This window comes from Anabrus simplex, chromosome 4, assembly GCF_040414725.1.
Source record: "Anabrus simplex isolate iqAnaSimp1 chromosome 4, ASM4041472v1, whole genome shotgun sequence".
Classification (NCBI taxonomy): Eukaryota; Metazoa; Arthropoda; class Insecta; order Orthoptera; family Tettigoniidae; genus Anabrus; species Anabrus simplex.
Window position 1 is genome coordinate 435,118,325 of NC_090268.1, and position 15,840 is coordinate 435,134,164.

The window sequence follows — 15,840 nt, forward strand, 5'->3', positions numbered from 1 at the left end:
GCTAGAAGTATAAAGCAACAGAGAGGGATTCAGTTAAGTGGAAATGTAAGCAGTTTAGTCCATAGCGACAATTTAGTCTTAATGACGGTTTTGAAAACTTGCAATTTAATATCTTGGAACTTGAAGATAGATGCAGTGAGCATGATATGAAAATTGCTTTCAGGACCAAAGTGATGTTAGTAGGGAAGAAATCAAAGGTGACAAGGTCAGGTCAGGAATACAAAACGGTTTCTTCTGGATCATCAACTATTTTGGGTGTGTGTTCTCCCAGGATGGTGGTATAGCACAATAAATGAGATTGGAACAAGTTGCAGCAAAGCTAATGCAGGGAGCTGGCAGTTGCGATCAACAGTATTCTATAAGAAATAAGTTAGCTCCCGGACGAAACTATCTGAACACCGGTCTAATGTATTTTGCTGTACAGTAGCGAAATATGGGTGGACTCAGGATTTCTTATTCATAAGTTAGAAGCAACAAACATGAACGTAGCTAAAATGATCGACAGGATAGGCAGGATGGCAGGTTAGTACTCGGAATGAGTAGATAACGGCTGGGGTAAGGATGGACTCGATGGATTAAGCAGTATGCGTAAACCGGCTTCGGAGGTGGGGTCATGTGAGGTGAATGGAGGAGGATAGGCTACCTAGAAGAATAATGGATTCGGTCATGATGGGTAAGAGAAGCTAGAGGTAGACCAAGGCGACGATAGTTAAACTAAGTTTCTAATAATTTAAACATAAGAGATAAAGAACTAAACGATGCCATAGAACTAGGCTAGGGTTTTGGCGGCGGGCGTTTACTAGTCACAGAGGCTTGCGAACTGAACGCTAAAAGGCATACCAGTCTATAATGACGGTATATTATTATTATTACAATTATTATTATTATTATTATTATTATTATTATTATTATTATTATTATTATTATTATTATTATTATTATTATTATTATATATATATATAATTCGCTGGGGCCATCAAGGACCACGTTAAGTCTTGTTGCATTTGACACTGAACTTGGCCTTCTTTAGAGCCCAAATTTCCCTCATTCTTTGTGAGTGGGCCTGCTTACGCTCCTCTGTCCAAGGGGCACCGTGTCTTCTCTTCGGTTGCTCGTCTCGGTTTAGCCCGTTCGTCAATATTTTCTTGCAGAAGAGATCTCTGTCAAGGGCGTCTTCAGCTGAGATATGTAGCATTTGCAGGTCTTCTTTGGTATTTCTAAACCAGGGAATTGTGGTTTTGGGGTTTGAATCAAAAAAGTGAAAGATTTCTTTAGTTAACTTTCTTCCGTCCATTCTTTTCAGATGACCGTAAAATCGTGCCCGTCTTTTTCTGATTGTGTCAGTAATTTTCTCTATTTTGCTGTAGACTTCCTTGTTGGATCTCCTTTGATGGATTCCATTTCTGTACTTTGATCCCAAGATTCCTCTCACAATTTTGCGTTCTCTTTTCTCCAGTTCTTCAAGGAGTCCTTTGTTGGCATTTAGAGACAGGGTTTCGGCTGCATATAGAACTACTGGCTTCAGAACTGTTTCATAGTGACGTATCTTGGTGTTTTGGGAAATATATTTTTTGTTGTAGATTGTGCGGGATGTTTGGTAGGCTATTTCCAGTTTGCGTACTCGCTCCTGAAGTGCTTCTTTGTCCAGTCCATATTTCATGATGATCTCACCCAGGTATTTGAATTTGTCTACTCGGCTGATGTCCCCGTATTTTGTATGGAGTTTTGGTGGAGCCTCTTTGATGTTAGTCATTACTTCTGTTTTCTCAAACGATATCTGCAAACCAGTTTGTTCGGTAATTTCCTTTAAAATTTCAACTTGAGCTCTAGCGGTTTCTATGTCATTTGAGAGAACAGCAATATCATCGGCAAATGCTAAGCAGTCTGTTGCGATCCCCTTGGATTTGGTTCCTACTCTCAATGGAATGTAGTTGGTTTCCTGTAATCTCACCCGCCAGGTTCTGATGATCTTTTCAAGAACACAGTTGAAGAGTATCGGGGATAGCCCATCACCTTGTCGGACTCCTGTTTTGATGTCAAAGGAATGCGAGAGACAACCGTGGAACTTCACCTTGGATTTTGTATCGGTCAGTGTGGCTCTAATTAATGCCAGCAGTTTCAAATCGATTCCAAATTCATTTAAGATGTTTATCAGGACTTCCCGGTCAATGGAGTCGTACGCTTTCTTAAAGTCCACAAAGACAGACACATACTGCTTGGACCTTAGTGTACAATATCTGATGATCGTTTTGAGATTTTGGATCTGTTCAGCTGTTGAGCGACCTTTCCTGAACCCTCCTTGGTATTCACCTATTTGATGTTCGACTTGTGCTTCCAAACGCTCCAGGATGGCAAGTGATAGAATTTTGTAAGTCAGGGGTAGCAAAGATATTCCTCTGTAGTTGTTAATGTTCTTCATGCTGCCCTTTTTGTGTAATGGATGGATCAAAGCTATTTTCCAATCTTCGGGTAGGGTCTCCTTGTTCCAAATTTCTTCTATTTGCTTTTGCAAGATATCAAGTGATTCCTCTGGGGCGTATTTCCATAGTTCTGCTACTACTGAGTCTTCCCCCGGCGCTTTGTTATTTTTGAGACGGGCAATGTGGCGCTTGATTTCATCTCTGTCGGGTGGTCTGAAATCTGGGTACCTGAGTAAGGGTTCCTTGGTCTCAATGGCGCTTTGCGGTTTAGAACAATTAAGTAAATTCTTGAAGTAATCTGCCAGAATGCTGCAATTTTCTTCATTTGACGTCGCCAGTGTGCCGTCCTTTCGCTGAAAGCATAGAGATGGTGGTTTATAGCCAGTGAGTTTGCGTTTGAAGGCTCTGTAGTATTCTCTGCTTTCATTCTTCCTAAAGTTTTGTTCTATCTTTTCAATGAGAGATTTTTCGTATTTACGTTTCTCAGTTCTGAACACCCTAGCTGCTTGGGCACGTTGGGTTTTGTAGGTTTCCCAATCATTTTCTGATTTCGTAGAGTAGTACTGTTTCCACGCATTGAGTCTTTCTTGGAGGACTGATTCGCAGGTACTATTCCACCAGGCATGCTTTTTGCTTCCCTTGATTTCTGCAACGTCTTTGGCGGCCTCAACAAGGAGACTTTTGGCGTTGTTAAAGTCACAGTCATTTGGTCTAGCCTTCTCCAGGAACTCCTCGACCCTTTGCCGAAGTTTATCATTGTCGAAGCGTGTGATCTGTTTGGTTGTCTTCCTTGTGTTTGCGGGAATTGGTTTGAATTTGGTAAGAGACATATAATGATCTGAGGCCACATTGATGCCTTTCTTTACCTTGACATTCATAATCTCGGGGCTGTTTCTCCTGGAGATTGCAACATGATCAATTTGGAACTCTCCGAGAGCTTGGACGGGAGAAACATCACGTCATTTGCTTTCTGGGTAGATGGCGAAAGTGGGTCGACATGACCTGCAGGTTGTGATTTTCGCAAATGGACACCGGTCTTTTGCCGTTGGGATTGGTTCTTTTGTGAGCAGGGTAATTTCCTATAACTTTCTTGTACTTCTGTTCACGACCTAGTTGGGCATTGAAGTCACCCAAAAGAAGCATGACGTGGTGTTTGGGGATTTTGTTTAATTTTTCATCCAGTAGGTCCCAGAAATTATCAACTTCGTCTGGATCAGACTTGTTCTTATCGTTTGTAGGAGCATGTGCGTTAACTAGGGCGTAGGTTTTGTTCGCGCATTTAATTGTGAGTAAAGACAATCTGTCATTCACAGGTTCGAAATTTGCAACCGATTTAAGGATCTTGGTTCTAACAGCAAACGCGGTTCCAAGCATCACAGCTCCATTGAGGATTCCTCTTTGCGCTTTGCTCTTGAAAAATCGGTAGCCTTCGGATTCAAAAATCTCTTCATCTGGGTACCTTGTTTCTTGTAGGGCCATTATGGATATCTGATTTTCGTGAAGAGCTTTGGTGAGGGTTTTCAGCTTGCCAGTTTGTGTAAGTGAATTTATGTTGAAAGTTGCTATTATTATTGCTATTATTATTATTATTATTATTATTATTATTATTATTATTATTCAACTCCAGGTACAATACGATAATTTCATCTGAATCTCATTGGAAACTATTTTTAGAAACATTTTGAATGTGAGGTCTACCAGAAGGAAATAAGTAATATTATGTGTGAGTATCATTGTACTCTCCTGTTTTCAGAAAGGAAGAACCATGAAGAACGTCGTTGGGGTCAGTATTCTGTTGGTTGTCCTGGTAGCCCTCGACGCCGAAGCTAAAGTCTTCTCCCGCTGTGGTTTGTTCCACGCACTCAAGAAACATAGCATAAACTCCAATCTGCCGGACTGTAAGTTCATACTCTATTGTTATCATTGGGGTCATCTGTTCTGTAGGCTAGTTTGATGAAGCCTCCTTGCCACCCTATGTAACTACTACATCCTACATTTGACCCATCCCGCGGGAAATCCAGATACAGTGGAACCTCGATATCTCGGGAGATACATTTTATTTCAAGTTACAGAAATCTAGAGATATAGAGAATAAAGTTTTTGAGCAATTTATAGAGCGTAATTGAATCATATCTATCTACAGGCTTATACTGAATACAGTATTCTTTACAGTATTTAAAGCTATACTAACAAAGTCGTGTTTCACGGTATCGCTTTAATTATGACCCTTATTGAAGTAACTTTTTAGAAGATAGAATACAGTACATACAGTAGTGAAACAAGAGACATACCTCCGTTAACACCTTTGGATAAAATATGTTACTTTCTTGTGTGTTTTTTTTACTGTTAACCTTCTTTTCTTCCACATACTTTCATCAAAATTTGTTGCTCTGAGAAACATTGCCATTTATATTCGACTGACTCTGTATGTAGGTCCGAAACCATGCAGCCAAGATTCATTATTTATTATTAGAATTTGCTTTACGTCGCACCGACACAGATACCTCTTATAGCGACGATGGGATAGGAAAGGCCTAAGCGTTGGAAGGAAGCGGCCGTGGCCTTAATTAAGGTACAGCCCCAGCATTTGCCTGGTGTTAAAATGGGAAACCACACAAAACCATCTTCAGGGCTGCCGAGAGTGGCATTCGAACCCACTATCTCGCGGATGCAAGCTCACAGCTGCACGCCCCTAACCTCACGGCCAACTCACCCGGTCAGCAAAGATTCGTAAATGGAGCTTGTCATTCACGACTTCCGGGGTTGCTTTCTTACGTGACAGATAATTAATTCACATCCGAAAAACAGAGAGGCTTCGCCGATTTTATGATCACTAGAAGTTTGTTTTTCGGCTCCCGTCATATTAGCTCCCAGCATCACTGTAACGCTTTCTTTACTCATTAACTGTTCCTCACAAACTACAAACGCTGTACTGCACAGTCATTGTTGTAAAAAAAATCGAGTTACGGAGTATTTTTTGATTCAAGGGAGGAAACGTTTGCTTTGAGAAATCGAGAAATTCCTGTAACCGAATTTCGAGTAATAGAGACATAAATACACGTGAAGAATAGGAAAAACGGCCGGAAAATTGAAGTTACTACGAGATACTGAAAATTCGAGTAATGCAGGTTCGACTGTAAGTCGTTCTTTTCGTAAAAAAAAAAAAAGAAATTAAAAAAAGTTATTTTGCAGTACCTTTCTAAATTCAACGCTCTCTATCCTTTGATACTAACACGATAAGGCAAATTTTACTTCCAGAGTATTCAAGAATACAAAACAGTCCCCGGTAAGAACCAGATGAGTTGAGTTACCGGTATCTTGTTAATATTCTGAATATTGTTAAGGCGACACTCCGGAGGTTAAATTATATTTTTACCTACTGCATGGATTTTCACGAAACTTTGCGAGAATGTCACAAACATACTGTAAAAGTAGAGAATTCACCGGGCGAGTTGGCCGTGCGGTCAGGGGCACGCAGCTGTGAGTTTGCATCCGGGAGATAGTGGGTTCGAATTCCACTGTTGGCAACCCTGAAGATAGTTTTCAGTTGTTTTCCATTTTCACACCAGGCAAATGCTGGGGCTGTACCTTAATTAGGGCCACGGCCGCTTCGTTCCAACGCTTAGGCCTTTCCTATTCCATCGCCGCCATAAGACCTACCTGTGTCGGTGCGACGTAAAGCAACTAGCAAAGAAAGTAGAGATATCACGAACATTTCTTCCATATACAATTAATAGTTTTTTCCAAAATACTGTTTTAAGAAATTTTTAATTCCATTTTTCATGTAATTTAATTAACATGCTAATGTACATTCGTAGTTAGGTAGATAATATTCCTTTTAAATCACTACATATCGATTTTTCTGTACATAATTTATATAAGGAGATATATCGAACTAAAATTTCTGTAATTTTAACCTTCTAAAATTTTGGACTTAAAAATCCCTACTTCTTGAAAAAATTCTGCAATCAAAAATTCCGTATGCAGGTTTCTTAATATAGCTGTGATAAGTATACCATGCGAATTTTGTTACATTTGGCAGAATATTAAAGGAGAAAAATGGAATTTGAATGTAAAATTACAATTGGCAAACAAAGCATCTTTACAGTGATAAATTGTTTGAATTCAGCGGAATAACTTCCTGAGAAGAAAAAAGAAACTCAATCCTTTCAATTTCAGTCATAAATAATTTAACGGAAATGACCACAATACCAATTTTTATCTCCGGAGTGTCGCCTTAATAAAAGAGGCTTCAACCAAATAATAACTCACTTTGTCTCGGGTGTAGTATATTTTCTGTAGTTATTGTGAGCGTGGACATTATCATCTTGCAAATGAATAACTGGTAGTAGATTTACACAGCTGCCTTTGTTAAAGAGAGTAGTTAATTCTTACTAACTAACAATACACAAATGTGCTGTACACAGCTTTGGTTTTGACTAGACCACATAAAAAATATTACCTAGTCAATACAGGAGTAGTCCGTTTGATACACGATCCAAAGCAGATACTTCGTTAGTATTTTTAATTAAACAAAGCAAACCAGGACCATTATTTAAAAAGCTGCTTCACATAACACAGAATAGTTTGACAACATTTGGCGAATCGGTGATTTCGTATTGTTAAAAAAGTGCTCCCCTTGAGAAATTTAATTTTTTGGCTTATCTTGTTATTTCCTTGGATGAGTGATTTACCCTCGTCTCTTTGTTAAATTCATGCCTTGGTATATCCGTACGTTCCGAGAGTCCCCAAATGAATTCTATCTCTCTCTCTCTCTCAAACTGAGTGGAATATCTCTTCAATCGGACCGATGACCTAGATGTTAGGCTCCTTTAAACAACAACAACAGCAGCAGAAACAATAATAGTCATCATCATTATCATCTTCATTTATAATCCTATCAGCCTATCTGACCTTCAGAATTTTTCTAAAACACCACATTTCAAAAGCTCCAATTCTCTTCCTTTCTTTATTTCTTTCTTAGCTAGTTATTGTATATATTTCATTCCCCTACAAAGTCACGCTCCAGATAAAAGGCTTTCAAAACATTTTTGTAATATTCAGGTCCGTGTTTACATTTTATGCCCTTCTTACCTCTGCCTACCTCTTACCCAGAGTCCCGAGTTCGATTCCCGGCCAGGTCAAAGATTTTTATCTGGATCTGAGGGTTGGTTCGAGGTACCCAGGTAACACTATTCATCTGTTGCCTATAAGACTGCATTACCTACATCATCTGACTTCGACTGTTTTCCATTACTCTGGTACTTCCTCTGTCATACTGCGCCTACATAATTAACCAATTTCGCGAGATCTTCTGCATTCTCAAATAAAATAACAATATCACCAGCAAATCTCAAGATTTGGTGACCTCTCCTTGAGCAGAGATTCGTTTTCCAAATTCCTATTTGAAGTGCATTGTACTAGGGTTAACTTGTTTGAAAGTTTTTTTTAGTAGGAAATATTGAGCTAATGTGCATTTTTAATTTCTGATTACTCCTTTAAACAAATTGAAGTAAAACATCAGAGAAATTTGAAATATCAAGTACTTATTAAAAAAAGTATCTATCTGAGTGGCTTATCTGTTTGCTTTCAAAGTAGAAGACCGAGATTTGAATCCTGGCAGATCCTAGGGTATAATTTTTCATCTGACAAATTAAATGGCATCAGGATTGACTGTTGCCAATGTTCTTGTCTGGGTGATCAGTCGATAGCCTGGTTAAGTGCAGCTCTGCATTTCACCTTATCCTGTGCAATCAATCAATCAATCAATCAATCAATCAATCAATCAATCAATCAATCAATCAATCAATCAATCAATCAATCAATCAATCAATCAATCAATCAATCAATCAATCAATCAATCAATCAATCAATCAATCAATCAATCAATCAATCAATCAATCAATCAATCAATCAATCAATCAATCAATCAATCAATCAATCAATCAATCAATCAATCAATCAATCAATCAATCAATCAATCAATCAATCAATCAATCAATCAATCAATCAATCAATCAATCAATCAATCAATCAATCAATCAATCAATCAATCAATCAATCAATCAATCAATCAATCAATCAATCAATCAATCAATCAATCAATCAATCAATCAATCAATCAATCAATCAATCAATCAATCAATCAATCAATCAATCAATCAATCAATCAATCAATCAATCAATCAATCAATCAATCAATCAATCAATCAATCAATCAATCAATCAATCAATCAATCAATCCTGATCTGTATTTAGAGTTATCGCGCAGGTGGCAGATTCTGTAAAAAGTGTTTACCTAGACTTTTGTTAAATGATTTCAAAATTGGAAATTTATCGAACAAGTCAATTATTCCAATCCAGAGTTCCTCTTCCTATAAACGAATATTTGCGCTAAATTGTCCTCTTCAATTCCAAATGTGATTGGCATGGGGTTTTATTGACACATCATTAGGGCTGCTACAAGACAACATCCGACGGTAATTTCTCATCGTACTTACGGAAATGCTGTACAGTGCTGTTCAACATACTCAGCATGTGTTATAAAGAACATCGTCTTTGTTAAACCTCCATTGTTATGCTAATTATTGCCTCCGTATCGTATGAAGCGCCATCTGTTGGGCATTTTGTGTACTTCATTCTGGTGTCAATAAAATCTTATGTCAAGCAAACCATGTGTGTCAAGTATTACTTCTCTACCTCCAACATTCCGTGGAAGTATTACCTCGTCAAATGTTTATGGAATTTTGGGTCACCCTGTACATTATAACCGCATCTGTTTGTCATATTCATGTTTTGTTTTACCTCTAACATTCTTATCCCATACACTTTCCTTCATCATCCAAATACAATAAACAATTTCTGGTTGTCTCAAGATGTGTTTTATCTCTCTCTTCTTTTAAATTCAATTATATCTTTCTCATTTTACCAACTAGATTCGGTATCCCTTGATATAAAATCCGATCTACCCATCTCATCTTTAGCTTTCATCTTAAATACCACATTTCGAAAGCTTCATTTTTCCTTCTTTTTCCACTAGGCAAAGTTTTCACAGGGTTCTGAGGATCCTGCCAAGTGTCAAGTGCGAACAATTTTTGGATTCATTTAGAAAATGATTCATGTTTCAACCCTGGATTTATTTCTACTGTTCACACTTTAATTTTCTAGTTGATAGTTTTTAATTTGAATATTTACTTATAGATTGTTTGTGAATAGTATCTATGGATCTATGGTAATTTTTTATGTATTTTGCTCGTGAGTAGGCTGCCTGCTGTACTCCAGCTGAACTTCACGAAAGTAAACATTATTTTGTTTGAGAGAAATCTGGTGGAGTTACAGTTCCCATTGCTCTCGTTCCAGGGGTCTGCCTTGTGGAGGCCGAGAGTGGACGCAACACAGCAGCCAAGGGCGGTCCTAACCGCGACGGCAGTTACGATTTTGGGCTCTTTCAGGTGAGTTCATATGTAACGTGAAATCATTCTTAGTTCCTAAATACTCTAATTCCTAGAAAATGGCCATTAGGCACTGGCAAATTTCAAAATAGACTCTACAAATCTTTAAAATCGGCATTATTAATAAGTACTATACTTCAGTGTGAATTTTAACTTAAATCATTTCAACATTCTTGTTTATAAATGTTTGAAATTGTATTTTTAAATTTCCCTAAATAAATAACAAAGTTGATAAACGGCTAGCAGGAAAAACTGAATGCCGTCCACATATTGCGAACGAAGAGATCAGAGCTGCAATTGGCGCTCCTATTTTCTTCCGCGCAGAGCAGATTTACTGAATGCTTCTCGGACTCTACATGCTGCAAAATATGGCACATTTTTGCGAAGTTCACTGATGTTTCACGCAGCTTACAGAACAAGACCGGGTTTCAGTCCCTCCCTTCCTAACATCATACGTCACGTCATTCATTTCATCTCAATAAGTCCTCTGACGACGTTGATGTCACGAAGGGAAGGTGGTGTTGGTGGTGATGATTATTGTTTTAAGAGGAAGTACAACTGGGTAACCATCCACTATATAACACTAGTCAGAGAGAACACTGGAAAGGATCCGACTGTCGGGGTCAATAAAGAACAAGAGATGACCAAGGAAAGTCGGATAGGATAGAAGAAAGTGAGGAGCCTGGCGCAAAATATGGAAACAATGCCAGGACTCAGCTGAGGGTCCCGCGGTCACCAGCCCACACTCCCGAGTTAAGACCCCCTGGGGCCCCTTTCAGTCGCCTCTTACGACAGCCACGTGATACCGTGTGTGTTATTCTACTGCCCCCACTCACAGGGGGGATCAGGAAGGGCATCCGGTCGTAAAAAATCGCTATGGAGATTGATCTCACTTGATACCCGATCTCGTAGAGAAACGGGATATGGATTGGAAATACGGAACAATACAATACAATAACTGGTTTGATGCAGCTCTCCATGCCAGTTAAGGATGTGCAAAAGCCCAGATCCGCCTCTGGCATGGGCTAGAAGAACTTTGTTACTTTCATTAATCTGTTTCGGTTAAAAAGAGTGGCTTTCGCCAGCCTTTATTTGTAATAAATCCTTATTTGATTTTTACTAGGCCTATATATATATGAAGCAACGGGATGGAACAAACACGCACAGCCTCTGAGCCAGTCCAATTAACCAATTAAGGTTAAATTCCCCGACCCGGCCGAGAATTGAACCATTGTACCAAAGGCAAGCACACTAACCATTTAGCCATGGAGCCGGACAGAACTTTGACATTATAAAAGTGACAGAGGTATGAGCGATGCTAGTAATACCATTCCCAACACAGTCAGTTTCTGTAATGGATGGTGTGAGGTAGGGTGTGTTAGTATTAGAATTTCGGTGGGCTTGGCAGGCTGTTATGTAATAGGATCTTATGGCTCGTATACCATTGCCTACTGTCCATCTCACAACATTTTTGAGGTCATTTTTCAGTTGCTCACAATCTTGTAACTTATTTATTACTCTGTACAGAATAATATCATCTGCAAAAAGCCTTATCTCTAATTCCACTTCTTTACACATATCACTGATATAGTCCAACTCGCTGGCTGAACGGTCAGCCTACCGGCCTTCGGTTCAGAGGGTCCCGGGTTCGATTCCCGGCCGGGTCGAGGATTTTAACCTTAATTGGTTAATTCTAATGGCACGGGGACTGGGTGTATGTGTTGTCTTCATCATCATTTCATCCTCATCACGACGCGCAGGTCACCTACGTGAGTCAAATAGAAAGACCTGCACCTGGCGAGCCGAACCCGTCCTGGGATATCCCGGCGCTAAAAGCCATACGACATTTCATTTCATTTCATTGATATATATATATAAGAAAACACGAAGGTGCAATAATACTGCCTTGAGGAATTCCCTTCTTAATTATTACAGGGTCAGATAAATCTTCACCTACTCTAACTCTCTGAGTTCTATTTTCTAGAAACATAGCCACCCATTCAGTCACTCTTTTTTCTAGTCCAATTGCCCTCATTTTTGCCAGGAGTCTACCATGATCTACCCTATCAAATGCCTTAGATAGGTCAATCGCGATACAGTCCATTTGACCTTCTGAATCCAGGATATCTGCTATATCTTGCTGGAATCCTACAAGCTGAGCTTCAGTGGAATAACCTTTCCTAAACCCAAACTGCCTTCTATCAGACCAGTTATTAATTTTGCAAACATGTCTAATATAATCAGAAAGAATGCTTTCCCAAAGCTTACATGCAATACATGTCAAACTTACTGGCCTGTAATGTTCAGCTTTAGGTCTAGCACACTTTTCCTTTATACACAGGGGCTACTTTAGCAACTCTCCATTCATTTGATATAGCTCCTTCATGCAAACAATAATTAAATAAGTAGAATAGAATAGAATAGAATAGAATAGAATAGAATAGAATAGAATAGAATAGAATAGAATAGAATAGAATAGAATAGAATACTCCCGTCCCCCAATTCCGGATCACCTGGAGCTGGGGAGAGAGCATTCGTTTATTGCAATTCCTTGAATTATGATACATGCCTTACAATCCTCTTACAATTATTGGCTGTTACTATACTGAATATAATTTTTTTGTCCTAGACATTAACAATATTATATAGTCTAGGACAACATGTATCTTCCCTACCTTATCTTACTAATTGAACGAATTTTTACTTATTACGTTATAACATTAAAAGAAAAGTTAGAATCAAAATGACAAATTTACATTAAATATATACTACATCTAACCTAAATCTGTCTGGTCGCAACATCCCCCCTGGTGAGGAACTCCTACCACCCTTCCCAGGGATGTCACGACCAGACCCGTCTCATGAGGCTCCGAAATCGAAACCTCGTAGACCCCTTAAGTTGTCAATATTGTTTCCTCACCACTCCTTCGTGTGACAGACCACATGTGTGCGGATGACCTAGCTCAACATGTAGGCTGTCTCGCCTGTACTCCACTGCCGAGACGGAATCCATAACTCGGCTCATATTTCGCTGTCTGATTGACAACTTGTTTCCTCTGGTTTAATACTATTCACACCTTACTCTAATCTACACGTGCAGAAGTACTGAGTCAAATCAAATAAGTACCGGTACTTCAGATATCAACTACAGAGTCTCTCACATAAACAAAGGCGGCGCTTTTACACTCCGATTAGGGTTCTGCAGCACGGGAGGCGCGCATAGTTATTGACCTTGCAAGCAGCTTGCCGGTGTTCGATTTGGCAAGCACCAGTCACCAGTTTAAATCTCAGCTGTTAACAAGGCGAGACACAGTATTTTCATATGCAAAAGTTCTGGTTTCACCTGAATGGTCGTGTGAACACTCATAACTCTCGTTATTGGTGTGCAGAAAATCCTAGTGGTGTTTAGGAAGTCCCTCATTATGAAAGGAAGATTGGTGTTTGGTGTGCTGTTAGTGCAAGACGAATAATTGGGCATATCTTTTTCGAGACGTCATTAAATGTAGAGAGATACCAAGATAACATTTTGACGCCGACACAGATAGGTCTTATGGCAACGATGGGTTAGGAAAGGCGTAGGAGTGGGAATAAAGCGGCCTTAGCTTTATTAAGGTACAGCCCAAGCATTTGCCTGGTGTGAAAATGGGGGACCACGGTAAACCATCTTCAGGGCTGACCCACTATCTCCCGGATGTAAGCTCACAGCTGCGAGACCCTAACCGCAAGGCCAACTCGCCCGGTGATTCCCTTCTTACAATCTCGGAAGCGTTTGCAGACAGTGTGATCAGTGCTGGTCTATTTTCCCCCTTGTTCTCCAGACCTAACAGTGTGTGTTTTTTACTTGTGGGGTAAACTGAAACTGAAAGGAAAAGTGTATGGAACAAATCCTGATGCAGCCCTTGCAAGACAGACCCTCCAAAGAGGGTGGGTGGCATCTGCGATGTAAGCGAACTGCGTGTTATTTTAGTGGAGGATAGTGTTGTATGTTGTGTGTGAGTTGCAGGATTGTTGGGGACAGTACAAACACCCAGTCCCCGAGCCAGATGAAATAACCATTTATGGTTAAAATCTCCGACCTGGTAGAGAATCGGACCCGAGGTCCTCTGAACCGAAGGCAACTACGCAGACCATTCAGTCAAGGAACCCGAAATAATAATAATAATAATAATAATAATAATAATAATAATAATAATAATAATACAGATGCAGCAATGCAAGTCAATCTCCTTGAAAAGACAGCCAACATGACAGGCTTGAGAATCTCTGCCGAGAAAACAAAATTTTTGACAAATAAAAAATGTGCCCCAAAGTTTTTAGTAACGGATATTGGTCAAATAAAAAGGTAAAGAAATTCAAATATTTGGGTGAGACAATTCAAGAAAATGGTTTAGAAAAATCTGCTATAGAGGAGGGGATACAAAAGATGGAAAGAGCGTACGGTATAACTAAGAATACTTACAACAAAAAGTTCTTATCAAGAAAACTTAAAGCACTACAACACAGTAGTGACACCAGAATGCCTTTATGCCAGCGAATGTCTAGCATTGAACTACAAGCTTGATAAATTAGAAATATTAGAAAGAAGAATTATAAGGAAAATATTAGGTCCTCTAAGAATTGCAGAGTTTTGGAAATTAAGAAGTAACGATGAAATTTACCAGAACATAGAAAACATATCAGAAACAATAAGAATAAGGAGATTGCTATTTCTTGGACACATTTACAGAATGGATGGCAATAGACCAACTGAACGAATCTTCAAGTACCTTTGGGAAAAGAAATCAACTACCACCTGGATTCAAGAAGTCAAGAAAGACCTGGAAAGGAACAACATAGGAGAAGAAGAATTATTGGAAAGAAAGATTTTTAGGAAGAAAGTCTTACAAATGGAAGGATTCCAAGGGAGGAAGGAAAAGGAAACAGGCACAAAGTGGACTGAAGACAGGAAAAAGAAGCACAGTGAAACAAATGAAAGAATACTGGAAGAAAAGGAAAGAACGACTAAGGAGGAAGAACTGAAATTGTAACGTGGTCCTTAGAAGGCCGGAGCGCAAGAAGAAGAAGAAGAAGAAGAAGAAGAAGAAGAAGAAGAAGAAGATGGTGATGAAGAAGAAGAAGAAGAAGAATGTCTGCAATATGAAGAATATTTCGATTAATGCAAAACTGAGACATTACCAGACATTGAACCACTCTGAAACCTTATATGGAGCAGAAACTCTTAACCCAGTGAGAAACGGAATACTCAAGAGGTTAGAAACGGTGGAACAAAAGATTCTCAGGAGGATACTGGAACCGCAGGGAACAGAGGACGTTCAGTTTAGCAGACGAGCCAACGAAGAACTGTATATCAAGATAAAGAAAATCTCTAACCATACGCAAAAGAAGGAGCGTGTTCTTCAGACTCTGAAAATGGACCAGAGGAGATTAACACTACAAATAATACAGTTTCTTGTGAACAAGAGAAAACAAGTACGCTGGATCCAAGAGGTACAAAGGGATCTAGAAGAAATGTGAATACAGAAACCAGATATATAAAACCGAGTGATTTTTAAATAAAGAATTCAGACTTACACAAGTTTTTTTATTATTATTTTTTGCGCTTTACGTCGCACCGACACAGATATATCTTATGGCGACGATGGGATAGGAAAGGCCTAGGAAGTTGAAGGAAGCGGCCGTGGCCTTAATTAAGGTACAGCCCCGGCATTTGCCTGGTGTGAAAATGGGAAACCACGGAAAACCATCTTCAGAGCTGCCGACAGTGGGGCTCGAACTCACTATCTCCCGATTACTGGATACTGGCCGCACTTATACACAAGTTTTCAGGAGAGAACAAGGCCAAGAACAAATTCATCAAGGACAGAAGAGCGGCGAAGAAGGTTGCGAAGTATGAGAATAAAACAATATTGGACAAAGAGAAAGACCAGAAGAAACGAAACTTATACGAATTAACGTGGTCCTAAGATGGC

The 15,840-nt window shown here is 39.3% G+C and overlaps 2 protein-coding genes across 5 annotated transcripts in view; one reads left to right on the forward strand and one right to left on the reverse strand.

Moving 5' to 3' along the window:
* The window catches only part of LOC136872067 (leucine-rich repeat-containing protein 15), a 444,903-nt gene that overhangs the window by 213,402 nt on the left and 215,661 nt on the right, over positions 1-15,840 (reverse strand). The window lies entirely within an intron of this gene.
* LOC136872069 (lysozyme) overlaps positions 1-15,840 on the forward strand; it is a 170,659-nt gene that overhangs the window by 102,643 nt on the left and 52,176 nt on the right. For both annotated transcript variants that reach the window (XM_067145932.2, XM_067145931.2), the window contains exons 2-3: positions 4,174-4,318; positions 9,780-9,871. In XM_067145932.2, the coding sequence (XP_067002033.2) occupies positions 4,186-4,318; positions 9,780-9,871 (225 nt within the window). In that variant the 5' untranslated portion in view covers positions 4,174-4,185. The remainder of the gene's footprint in view (positions 1-4,173; positions 4,319-9,779; positions 9,872-15,840) is intronic.